General features: G+C 41.6%; 1 protein-coding gene across 12 annotated transcripts in view; it reads right to left on the bottom strand.

Annotated features, from left to right (window-relative positions):
* Positions 1 to 786: 786 nt before the first annotated feature.
* Positions 787 to 13,659, bottom strand: part of LOC309856838 (armadillo repeat-containing X-linked protein 1) — a 36,057-nt gene continuing 23,184 nt past the window's right edge. For 3 of the 12 annotated variants that reach the window (XM_082718488.1, XM_082718486.1, XM_082718487.1), the window contains 2 exons: positions 2,924 to 3,036; positions 787 to 2,679 (listed from right to left, as the gene is read on the bottom strand). In XM_082718488.1, the coding sequence (XP_082574614.1) occupies positions 1,182 to 2,558 (1,377 nt within the window). In that variant the 5' untranslated portion in view covers positions 2,559 to 2,679; positions 2,924 to 3,036 and the 3' untranslated portion in view covers positions 787 to 1,181. Of the gene's footprint in view, positions 2,680 to 2,923; positions 3,037 to 3,832; positions 4,128 to 4,365; positions 4,434 to 4,746; positions 4,963 to 13,659 lie in introns of those variants that run through there. The other 9 variants (XM_082718480.1, XM_082718478.1, XM_082718489.1 and 6 more) reach the window with 9 other exon arrangements.

Genomic DNA, 13,659 nt, shown 5'->3' on the forward strand with positions numbered 1-13,659 from the left:
CTGCATAATATTCCATATTATTATTATTTTTTAAGATTTTATTTATTTGACAGACAGAGGTCACAAGTAGGTAGAGAGGCAGGAAGGGAGAGAGAGAGAGGAGGAATCAGGCTCCCCGCTGAGCAGAGAGAGCCCAATGCGGAGCTCAATCCCAGGACCCTGGGATCATGACCTGAGCTGAAAGCAGAGGCTTTAACCCACTGAGCCACCCAGGCACCCCAATATTCCATATTATATACATACCACTTCTTCTTTATCCATTCATCTGTTGATGGACATCTAGGCTCTTTCCATAGTTTGGCTATTGTGGACATTGCTGCTATCGGGTGCACATGCCCCTTCGGATCACTACATTTGTATCTCTGGGGTAAGTGCCCAGTAGTACAATTGCTGGGTCAGACGGTAGCCCTATTTTTAACTTTTTGAGGAACCTCCATACTCTTTTCCAGAGTGGCTGCACCAGCTTGCATTCCCACCAACAGTGTAGGAGGGTTCCCCTTTCTCTGCATCCTTGTCAAGACATAAAAATATTTAACATAACACAAAATTTGTCCCCTCAGTCACCAGTTGGTATCCAAACATCCCCATTTTTACCCTATCCTCCAAGTCCAACTTACTTAAGTGTCCTCCTCTGTACAACTTTTGCCTGAGCGCTGTTGCCTGCAGAAGTTTCTGCACAGATGAGAAGGGTTTGGCCATGATCAGAGGCTTGTGGTTTTGTTAGTGTATTTTTGTTTCCATACATCTTGCCTTTCCAAATAGATCATAAACTCAAGGACAGAATAATTTTTTTTGCTGGTTAAAACACACAACTTTATTGATGAAACACAAGTCGGAGATTAACAAATGTAAACCAATACAAAAGTGTAGCTTATTTATGATTAGTCTGCTGTCAGTTTAGGTAAAGAGTAAAAAATATCTCAATCTCGGTAGCAAGATGGAATCAATAAATGCTTTCTTTACACAAGCTCTAGTATTCAATAAATCATTAAAATGCTCCATACTGAAACCAGCCACCACAAGTAACATCACTGATGACTCTTGATATTCATTTTTCCAGAGTAGGAGCCAAAAGGATCTCATTGCATGTAAGCACAGTGGAAAACAAAGAATTTACAAAATGCATTGTTCCCAGTGCACACTGAAAAATTATCTCAATATTGTTTGGACCATACTCCAAATTAGAGTTTGGTCAGTACTTTTAGGACTTTTACTTTCACCACCAGGTCATTGTGATTTGCTAATGCCTTGATTTTCTTAACACACACTCCAGATTCTTTGAATAAGAAAAAAAGTGAACTTCTGCTGAATTCCTTCTTAGATGATGCAAGCCCTTCATTTTTTATGTTGTCATTTATATTCTCAAATAGAGTAAGGATATTAAGAAGAATCTCTCTGTCCCATTCTTTATTAAAGAGGGAAATCAATTCTGAGGGAACTTTACAACTGACCAGCTCTCTCGTCATAGCTGGATTTTCAGTAAAGTTTATAATTAGTTTCATAATCTGAATCTTGGTGAAGTAATTTCCCAGGAATAACAAAGCAAAAAAGTCTGGAAAAGAATAGGAAAGCAAATGTTGGTAATGATTAGTCACAGTCATGTTGGTTAACAGTCTTAGTCCAGCCATCTGCACAGCTGAGTCCAAGCGACAGATCATGGTATCATCACACACTTGACTGATATATGTCTTAATCTTTCCCTGATTTTCAGCATTCACACTCAAGTTATTAAGGGCATTGTAAGCTTTTTCCCTAATAATAGGATCTTTTGTTTTTATCAGTTTTGCAATAATTGGAAGACCACCCAATTCACGAATGGCGTTCTGGTTAAAAGAATATGCTGCATTGTTACCCAGAGTGACCAAGGCTATTTCTTGAATAAAAGGATCATTTGATCGTTCCAGGATGTTAAGAACCTTTTGAAGGTCAGAAGCACCCAGAATATCATCAATTTTATAGGGAAAGTTAAACTTGCCCCTGCGAACAGGCCATGATGTAGCTGGAGTCCTGGTGCTCTTACCTCGGGTCCTTCCCTTGGTTTTTCCGCTTGCCCTACTTCCAGACCTAGCCCCACTCCTGGTGGGGTGGCAGCCTCCACCCCGGCCTCCTGGGCAGGGTAAACTGGGTGCAAGGGTCCTGTTCCCAGAGATAGTGCCCAACCTGGCTCCTCTGCTGGCCTTTGCACTTGCCTGTTCCTTCAGAGTGCTGAAAAGGGCTTTGGCCTTGGCCTCTAGGCCACCTCCACTCTGCGCCCCCAAGTGGGCCTCTGCCTTTACATCTGAACCATTCTGGAGTTCCATGCCCACCTCAGCCTTGACCTTTGATTCATCCTGAAGTCTAGCCCCAGCCCCCACCCCAGCATTAGCCTTAGCTCCTTTTCCAGTCTGGACACCAGTCTCTACAATATCACTAGATTCTTCTTCATCATCTTCCTCATTGTCGTCCCAGATTTTCTCATTCTCATCTCTTCCCCAGGTCAGCCTGTACACGCAGTAGCAGGCGCCAGCCCCGATCACCACACCAGCGGCCACGCAGCCAGCTTCCCGAGTACGGCCCATGCTGGGGTGAACGTCTGAACCAAATTTTCAACCAGGGTAGAGTGGGGTTTCTTCTATGTTGGGAGCGGAGTCTTCAGCTACAGCTGGCAGGCCCGGTTGCAGCTTGCATATACAGTGGAACCTAGGAATGAAGGAAAGATTTAAGGCATTAGTCTCTTCATTTTGTGCCTTTGCCTGCAGACAGACTGAACTACAGACCAGCAAACGGACAGGGACGTGACAGGGACTCAGGGCTGGATCACTGATTCCTTTCCTCCATGGGGAAGATAATTTTGAAAATTTTCCCCACCTCCAGATCCTCCAACCTCATGTTCAACCATCCCACCCCAGTATGTTACATTTAAGGTATCTAATCAATTCCCTACCTCCCCTACCCCTCCAGATGTCTTGGGGTAGTGGCACCCCCACATATACCAGCACAGGTCCAGGCAGTTTCTTCCTTCTTTTCCTTGCCTGGAAGTCCACTGTGTCCTGCAACCTGCATACAAAGGGGTGGGGATGAGGATCCTGAAGGCTCAAGGGACAGGACTTCACCCTGGATGGGATACACTTCCCTCTCCGGAATCTCTGACCCCAGTTCTGAGTAGCCCAACCCTCAACTCCTCAGCGCAGACTCCTCAGTTGGGGAGCTATGGCTTCGAAATTCAGTATCTCCCTTCCCCACCTCCTTTATCCCTTTCAATCCTTGTTTCTGATTGAAACAAGAATTCAATCAGAATCCCCCCTGGTCAAGTCATTTCCTTCAAAAGTGACTCCGCAACCCTTTCCCTGTAATAAAATGGAATGTGGTGGAGAGAGTGCTGAAGACAGACTGTAGAATGCACAAAACTCGCCCTTGCCCTTGCCTCTCCCACCTTCACCACCAGAGATACCGGGACACTCCTTCCTCCAGCCATTATACCAACTTCCACCGATCCGGAGCAATTTCCTTCCCCCCTCATCTCAGTTTCTGCCTTCTCCACGAAACCCAAGGACTGCTAACTCTGGGACTGAGTGCTTGACCAACAGAGCAAACCTTAGACACTGTACTCCACGGAGTAATTTGGAGCAAGATCCTCCCCACCCCCACTTCAGGGGACACTCCGCCCCCCAGCCACTTCCTTCCTTTCAGTGTCGTCTAACTGCAAAGCACTTTGTTCCGAAAGCTCCAAAACGGAATCAAGTGGAGGAAAGGAGGGGGATGCGGAGGCGGTGCCCGGGTCCACTCGGGTTTGCAGTCTTCACAATTCTCCACCCCAGGGGTCCCCAAATAGTGCCACCACCCTAATTCTGACCTGCTTTTTCTGGACAATCTTCCTGCTTTCTAGGGTTGAACTGGCCCTAAAGTGCAAGATGCACAGACAGCAAGCGACAGGGCAGACAGCTGGGCGGACAGAAAAGCACTTCACAGAGTCCCAAAAGCAGCTTTTCCGAATTCAGGATCCTGGTTGTCCAATATTGGCCTCTCACCCCTACCCCTATTCTCAGGACTCCGCTGACATCAGCCCTCTTCTTGCCCGCGCGCGTTCACCCACTCCGCAGCCCCCACCTTCAGTGGTCCGCCATTTTCCCAGCAAAAACCACACCCCTTTCGAACAACTGGACAGGGAGGAGGCGGGGCGACGGAGTAGGGAAAACCAGAGGAGCAAAAGAGCCCCCTCCCCGATGCATTTCCACCCCCAACGACAGCCATTTTCCCTGCAGGCACTGTCACATCCTTTTTCCTACATAAAATAACAGGAAGGCAGCTGGAGTCAGAAATGGGCCCAAGTTAAATCAAGGACCTCAGCCACTCCCACCCCCTGCGGGGACTGCGGGGCAATCCCACCTTTGCACAGACCTGCGGGATTCCGGGCAGATACGTTATTCTTTTGCTCTGAGTGGTACAGCGCCCTACTGAAAGACACGGGGAATGACAGACGCACAGCCTCACGATTCTGGCTTGGTAAATAGACCAGCACACAGGGCAAGAATCTTTATAGCTGTCCTTCCCAATTCAAGGCCCTGAATGCCAAAGTTTTCAGATCCCCTCCCTCCTGGTCTGGGGTGTCCCCTGGAATCCGGACCCAAGCGTCCACCATTTTTGTTCTTGTAAAGGCCAGGGATAGTGCAAGCCTGTGGAGAAAGCAGGCCTTGTCCCTCTTTGGTCTCCACCCTCGGCTCCCCATACCGCACGGATCCCCCAGGCAGCGCCCACCCACACACAGACCTGCTGGGATGCGGGCAGTTACCTCCTCCTCCTTCCCTGGCCACAGGCCCGCCCGCCCTCTGGGTAATATGGAGCTGGTAACCGGACCAAACCAGGACCAGAATTAGAAGGACGCCTGCAAACGTCAGCTCCTGCTCACGTAAGGGCCACGTCACCCGTGAGTTCAAGACCCCAATTACCACTCCCACCAGCAGTGCGGCAAGAGTCGGCCCACCCCTTTCCTTCCTGGCTACATCAGGTTCTGCCACTCATTTTCTTTTGCCAATCCCAGAGGCTGAGGAGAGCTTCTCCTTGTGGCTGGAATTTGCCTTTCTCTGGTTAACAGGGAGAAAGTGCATCTGTTCCCTTGTCCATTGGTCTTTTCTTCCTCTTTGAGGAATAGTTTTTTTTTTTTTTCCCTTCTCTGTTCCCTGTCCAATTGCTTCTCCCCTTCTCTCACTTTCCCCCAGCCCCAGCCTTGAAGAGCCAGCATTTTCCCTGCACTCCTATGTGCAATGGGTGGAAAGATCTCAGAAAAGAATATACGTAGTGGGAGTGTCTTACTTTCTTAAACTTCCCTGTTCATTTTTTAAAAACAGGAATATGTTACCTTTATATTGAGAAAATTAAATGATGCTATTTTCATTTGAGTGGAGAATTTAAGTGGGAGCGAAAACCCAAAAGACCTCATTAATTACATTATATTTATTTATAATACAAGAAAAAGGTTTTACTGGTTATAACCAAATGGCAGCTTTCAAAACATACTAATCCATTTTAAAATTGAAAACAGGGGTGCCTGTGTAGCTCAGTGGGTTAGGCCAATGCCTTCGGCTCAGGTCATGATCTCAGGGTCCTGGGGTCGAGTCCCACATCGGGCTCTCTGCTCAGGAAGGCGCCTGCTTCCTCCTCTCTCTCTCTGTCTGCCTCTCTGCCTACTTGTGATCGCTCTCTGTCAAATAAATAAATAAAATCTTTTAAAAAAAATTGAAAACAATTTTTTTCATACAATCTATGAATTAGTCCACAAAGAGATCTAATCTTTAGTCATCTAATTTTGGCCAGTTAATGTAAATGATCCACTACTTTTTCTACTTTAGGATCAACTTAGACTTTGATAAAAAAAAGCAATACAATTCTGTCTTGTTTGATTAAAGAAAGACATGTATTTAATGCCCCAAAGTCTTGGCAGAATGCTACAGGAACCTGTTGTGATTTGATGGCTGTATTGAACACCTGCTCCTGGATTAGATTCCAGTCCACTAAGGAGGAGGCAGCCGAGGGTGTGGGGAATGTATAAATGGTCTGATCTCTCAGCTCTGTCAAAAAGGGAGGAAGGAGGTTGCTGACCCTCTACCTCCTTTCATATTCCTGAGCCTTCATTCCCTGCATTCAGCCACTTGACTCTATCTCTGGCTCTAAAAGTACACAGGGACTGGTGACCAAGGTGGTAAATACCACCTTTACTCAGGGGACCAACTTGAGTAACTGTCTTTGGCTTCTTCCCTTTCTCCCTCCCTCCCCCAAATTACCACAGTGTAACTCAGGGATGCCTAGGAGGGACTGCTGCTCCCACAGAGCCCTGCAGCTGTGGGTTCCCATGAAGAAGAAGTGATTGCTGGCTGGCAGACACACCCAGATCGGCCTACTCTGCCCTCTCTCCTGGTGCCTTAGTTAACAGGGCTCCTTAATACTGCTGCTACCACCTGGCTGGAAGGGTGCAGCCAGCTGGGCCTCTTAACCTCTGGCCTCCTTGCCACAGGACACCCAGGGAGAACCTGGTCTTGCTGCAGGGTCACTGTCTGCAGCTCACACCCACTTTGCTGCCCCCTCAGCCAAATGTGTGCCGGGACCGCAGGGAGTCTCCCCACTGACCATACCGATTAACCTAGAGTGGGGTTTCTCAACTGACCACTTCTGTGCTGTACCTGAAATTGAACACAAGGTTATGCACATACACATGTTCATTTCATGGAAAGAGGGCTCAAAGCTTTAATCAGATTCTTGTGGGCATCTATGACTTTAAAAATATAATAAACTACTTGCCTAGGAAAAAAGATATATCCCCTGTGTAGAAATCAATCTCTTCCTTTCTTTCTCTCTCTCTCTCTCATTATGCACATTTCTTATTTTTTTTTAATGTGCAAACAATGCAGAAATGTATAAGGTAGAATGTGAACGTGCCCTACAATTCCTATTCCACCAACAACTTTTAACAATTTCCACCTTTCCTCATGCAAATATAATAAGTATATGGATGCACGTGTCAAGTTCCAAGTTGAACAACAGTACACAGAATGAAATGGTTGACATTCAGTGACATTAAGTGCAATGAATCTGCACTTTGAGAACTGACATCTTTAAAAATTGTGTCTATGTTGACTTTTATGATCTTCAACAAATTTTATGTTTTTTCAAGTAGGTTATACTCATTACTTGCTAAGTTTATTCCCAAGTTTTTTTATTGTTTTGTTGTTTTGAAGGATGAAATTTCCTTTATGATTATATTTTCTACCAGGTTATTGCCTATCTAAGGAAAAATAATCATGATATATTTATTTTTAGTGCCCTTTCTTAGTATTTCTGATAGTTTTTCAGTTGAAACATTTGGTTTTTCTAGGTATGCATACATAATCCCCTTCAAATGATTTTTTAAAAATTTCCTCTTTTCCAATATTTATATCTCTTGTTCTTTCATTTTCTGGATGTACTGCATTGACTAGAACTTCCAGAAAGATGTTGAATAATGGGAACTGAAGGTCTCCCAAACTTGTTCCTGAAGTAAATGGGAATAACCCCTACTATTTCACCATTTAGTGTGAGTTTGCTGTTTGTTTCTGATGTGTTCTCCTTCTGTTTTTGTGTGAATGGGGTGATGTCTAAAGACTGCACTTTTAGGGTACTTGGTTGGCTCAGTCAGTTAAGCATCTGACCTCAGCTGAGGTCATGATCTCAGGGCCCTGGAATCCAGACCTCCCACATTGGGCTCCCTGCTCAGTGGGAAGTCTTCTTATCCCTCTGCCTCTCCCCCTGCTCATGCCCTCTTCCTCCCCCCTCAAATAAATAAAATCTTTAAAAATAAATAAAAGCTGCATTTTCATAACCCCTTATATAAGACAGAAAAATTCAGTTGTCCACATCATAATACTGGGAGGGAGAGGAGACTAGGGAGAATTGCCATAAATCCTGTGCTCATTGTGAATATGTTGGTGAACAAAAACAGACACTGATTCTGGAAAAAAGACCTTAAGGAAATAATCACACATGCATATAAGCCGAAAAATATTGTGAATGAATGGAACATACTAATATAATAAAAGAAGTGGCAGAGTCTGGGAATCAAAAAAGACTTCCTTATGGGGGGAAAGGGAGTGAAAGTTTGAACCAAACTGAAGGAAAGCAAGTATTAACTAGGAAAGGAGGGGAGCTGGAGATAAGAATGTTCAAATTTTCCACCTTTCTGATAACCACTGTGATAACCCATATACCTCAATCCTAGGATAAATCCTGTGAAAATCACTGTTAACTTTTCAATTGACTCTTCAGGTTTTGTTGGTTTTTTTAATATATATCATCATCAACTATATATATATATACATACACACACATATATAAATGTAGGTAGGTACATTGTATGGGTGTATATACACATATAGCTTTTAAAAATAATCTGGGGTCATAGAATGCGAACTATTTGTTCACCTAATATATTGTGTACATTATTTTATCAGATACAATTATAGTCTGCAGTGTGGATTTACCAAAATTTTACCAGTCTATTAATGATTGATATTAAGCCTCTTCCCAACCTTGGTCTATTACAAAAATGCTAAAATGGGAACCTTCATACATATATATTTTGACAATTGTGGCATTATTTTCTTATGATAAATTCCTAGAAGTGGATTGACCAGGTCAAAGTAGATGTTCATTTTTAATTATACCCATGTTGCCAACTTTAAACTCTTAAATTTTGATGTGTATATATTCCATGTTCTGCTCTAAAATTTTTCAATTTCTTCAATTATATGTGAGATTAAGCATCTTCTCATAGGTTTGTTAACCATTTATCTTTCTTTCTATGAATTGCCTTTTTTCCATTAAGATTTTCATCTTTTTCTTATTAATATATAAGAACTTTCTGTAAATCAAGGAAATGAGCTCTTTGACTATTATAAGTGTTACAAATATATTCACAGCTTATAATTTATGGACTTCTGCAATATGGAATTTTTAAATCTTTATGATACAAAACTTATCAATTATGTCTTTACATTTTGGGGGTTGTCTGTTCTGCTTAGGAAGGCTTAGATTTTCTTCATATGTGATAATCATTTTGCAATATATATGTGTATCAAATCATCACACTGTACACCTTAAACTTACACAACATTATATTCATTTATATCTCAGTAAAACTGAGGAAAAAATGATATCTTTCTATATAAGAACGAATTTTTTCTAGTTGTCTTCATTCTTTTTCCTCAGTACCATTTCTTTTTTTTTCAAAGTTTTCTTTTTTTTTTTTAATTTATTTGACAGACAGAGATCACAAGTAGGCAGAGAGGCAGGCAGAGAGAGAGGAAGGAAAGCAGGCTCCCTGCTGAGCAGAGAGCCCGATGTGGGGCTTGATCCCACATGGGATCATGACCTGAGCCGAAAGCACAGGCTTTAACCCACTGAGCCACCCAGGTGCCCCCCCAGCACCGTTTCTAAATTTAAAAAAAAGAATGACTCCTAGAGCATTGCCTGGCACACTATAAGTTATCAATAAATACTTGTGGAATTAATGAGTATATCCTGCAGATTTTTTTGTTAAGAGCATTCTTAAGTAGCTTACTTTTCTCCATGGCTATTGTAAGTTGAATCTTTTCTTTATCTTACTTTTTCTGTTTATTGGTTTTTTATATGAAAGTGGTTGGTTTTTACAGTTGATTTTATAGCCTGCCTCTTTATGGAATTCCTAAAGCTTCAAATAGTTTTTAGTTGATTCTCTTAGATTTGATTCATTTGCATTAATGATCCTCTTATCTCCTTCTTTCCAATACTAATATCCATTCCCTTCTCAGATAATTACATTAAGTAGTACCTCCAGAACAGTGTTAAATAATGCGAAAAAACTGGCATCCTTGTCTTTTTCATGATATATATAAGAATGTTTCTGGTGTTTGTCCCTCAAGCCCGAGGGACTTCTTGGTGAAAACCAGGGCCAAGGAAGAGAGACCTTCTGCAGGAGCTGAAGTTTTGGCCTGTCATTGCCAGTATTCTTATTGGCAGTCACTGCCAATAAAATACAGCCCAAACCAGTGAAGGAACAGGGAAGAAAAAAATTGTCTTCTCTTTTCCTCCAAAGTCCTGTAAGTATATTCCATTGGCCAAATCCAAATCCAACTAGGAAAGGTGCCTAGGGAATACTATTCATAAGAGTAAGACTCCCAGGGCATAGAACAGAACCAAGAGGAGGAAATTGATCAGGAGGTGAAGTAAAATAAAGGATAACCAACACAGTCTACCCCTTTAGCTACTCAGCATCCATTCTTGCCCTTTACTCCAATTAAAAAAAAAAAAACTCATCTCCAACAGGGAGGAAGGGACAAAAAGACCCATCAGCCTCTGTACTGTCACTGAGTAATGTTAATTCATACTCTCCACATGAAACCCGATTTATAACAACCATCTCCAGTATTTTTCATATATAAGAGAAAGGAAGGAAAAAAATATATCAACAAATATACATCTAGCTGCCACAGCTCCCCTCTGTAGCTGGTCATGAGGCCAAAGTCAATAATCCACTTCATATTCCCCTTAGCTTTTCATAGTTCTTTTCTTGGTGTAGTGACCCTAACCTTCAATCCCATCTTTATGGGATTTCAGCATTTTCCCCTTGACCAGGACTATTGGGCAAATGAGTACTAAGAGGTACTCTAATGGGTTCCAAGCAAACTTCTTTTGTTCTCATTGTGTAGTAGCAACTGTACTCCCCCTTGGTAATGGGATTCAAACACTCCAGCCAGTAGAGCAACCCCTTTCTCTGTCAGTTCAATTGCATAAGGAGACCAAAATTCCCAGGTTGCAGTTTCAGTTTTTAGTTTAGTGGAACCATGGCCTTATTCCCTGTGGGGAACACTCATCCCTTGGAAAAATAGAACCTCCAAACCTGCTAGGCCCAAGGTTGTGGAGACAAATATATATATATATATATATATATATATATATATATATATATATTTTTTTTTTTTTTTTCCTACTGGGTTAATTGGTGTGATAGTGAGAGGGGCCACTCCCCCCCCTCCACCCCTTCATTCCAGACTTGTGTATCCTCACTATGAGGGAAATACTACCATATATTTGTCACTGGTTTTATTATTTTTTTAAAGATTTTATCTATTTACTTGACAGACAGTTCACAAACAGGCAGAGAGGCAGGCAGAGAGAGAGAGAGAGAAGGAAGCAGGCTCCCTGCTGAGGCTTCAGGACCTGAGCTGAAGGCAGAGGCTTTAACCCACTGAGCCACCCAGGCACCCCTTGTCACTGGTTTTAAAGCAGCCATTGTATTCTTGTAGTATAGCACTCTCAACGTGGAACATCTGATCCTATAACTAAGCTTTCAGTAATTCATTTATTTTTCTGTCAGGCAAGTTGCCTCTGCATGATGGAGTAAATAATACAGACTAGTGAATCTTTGGATGACTCCATTACTGTACTTCTACCATTAAATGAGTTCCTTGGTCAGAGACAATAGGATAACCCGATGATGATTAAGGCATTCTGCAAGTCAATGAATGCTGGCACTGAAGAATCATTATGAGCAAAGAAGATAAATGTGTGTCTAGAATATTTATTTCTATAAGGAAAAATTTCTGTTCTAGCCATGATGAACTGTGTCCATAAAACAATCCTACCACCATGGGGCTGACTAGTACCCCCAGGAAATGCAGTCTTATTGTATTGAATGGTTCTTCATAATCTTATTTTGTTGTCAGTTTGGGCACTTAGCAGTGTTAGTACAAGATCAACCTTGGTGAGTGGAAGTCATGTTATTCAGCCCATGCATAGCCTCCATAGCAAATCTAATAGAACAAACATAAAAAAATAGGGATCATTATTGCTATTCTATTTTCTATAATGCTACATTAATTTGATAATATTTGGTTTTAGACTTTTGCATTTGTGCTTATAATTTAGATTGACCTCTGGTTTACTTTTTTAGTTCTAGTCCTCTTTGATTTGATAGAAGTCTTATGAAGTCTTATAGAATTAATTGGGTAGATTTCCACATTTTCCTGTGCTCTAGAGCACATTAAATTATTTTAAAAATTAGTGGATCCTTGATGATGTTGTGGTAGGAAAAAGAATGTCTCTTCAAAGATATCTACATATTGGAACCTATGACTGAGTTACCTTATTTGGCAAAAGGGACTTTGCAGATATGACTCAATTAAGGATATTGAGTTAGGAGATTATACAACATTGACAGGGTGGGTCTAATGTAATCACAAGGATTCTTTTTAAAAAAGTTTTACAAGAGTCCATAAAGGGGGGCAGAAGTGTCATATACGATGTGATGACAGAATTACACATCAGAGTGACATGGGGTGATGGGCAAAGGAATGCAAGCAACCAACAGACAGTGGGAAAAGCAAGGAAATAAATTCTCCACTAGAGCATCCAGAAGGAACATAGGTCTGTTATTTTAGACTTCTGACCTCCAGAACTGTAAGATAATGTGTCCTGTTTTAAGCCATTGAACTTTCAATAATTTGTTACAACAGCAGTCGGAAACTAATACAATGTCATTACTGTTTTCAAAAAACAGCAGTTTTTTAATATTTACCCTGATGTTAACCATTTCTATTGGTTCTCCTTCATTCCTGAATTCCACATTTCCCCCTGGTATCATTTCCCTTTCGGCTAGGGACCTTCCATTAGCATTTTTTTACATGTCTGTTGGCAACAAATTCTCTTGGTTTTCCTTAATCTGAGAATATCTTTATTACATCTCTGTTCTTGAAGCATTACTATGGTTTGGCAATTCTTTCCTTTAAACACTCCAAAAATGTTGTTATTCCCGTATTTTCTGACCTTCATTGTTTGCAATAAGAAAACCACAGTCTTTCAAATTGCTGTTCCTCTACAAGTAATGTGTTATTTTCCTCTAGCTTCCTTCACATTTTTTTTTTCTTTACATTTGGTTTTTAGTGGTTTGATAAGATGTGTCTAGTCATGGTTTTTTGTTTTTTGGGTTTTTTTTTTTTTTGTTCATCCTGCTTGGGATTTATTGACCTTCTTGAATCTAAATTTATGACATTCAAAACATCCGGGAAATGTTTAACAATTATATCCTCAAATAATTTTCCTATTCTAGGAAGGGCAAGCCAAAAAGATCAGGAACTTCTATCCCTTTCCAGGACCATCTCACAGAGCAGGAGTGTCACTCAGGTAAAAGCAGGTGCCTGCTTTCAGCTCTCATGCAGTGGTACAAGAGTTCTTCCCAAGAAGAAAGGCAAGACACAAGGATGAGGAATGCTGCAGCTCTTAATCTGAGAATATCTAAATATTCTAAAGGACTGAAATCATTTGGAAAAGGTAGTAGAAAATTCCATGCATTTTAACAGTTATTGTTAAAAAAAAAAAAACAGTGGAGATTTTGGTGGGGAGGCTAGTACCTCTAGTATAAGAAAAAGGTCAGAATAGTCACAAATTTCCTAGAGAGAACCAGGGAAAGAGGCAACCAATAAAAGCCCTCTTAAGATCACATAAAAATTGTGGGGATCAGGAAGACTGTGTGTATATGTTAGGCTTCGTCCTCATAGGATAATTAGAGAAAGATATGAAACAGGCTTGAAGGGATTCCCCACACCACACAGAGACCCATAAACACAGGGGAAAAGTCTCACTGGCACAAAGAGCTTAAACATAACCTCTGACCAAGAA

The sequence above is a fragment of the Mustela nivalis genome (assembly GCF_964662115.1).
Source record: "Mustela nivalis genome assembly, chromosome: X".
NCBI classification, from domain to species: domain Eukaryota; kingdom Metazoa; phylum Chordata; class Mammalia; order Carnivora; family Mustelidae; genus Mustela; species Mustela nivalis.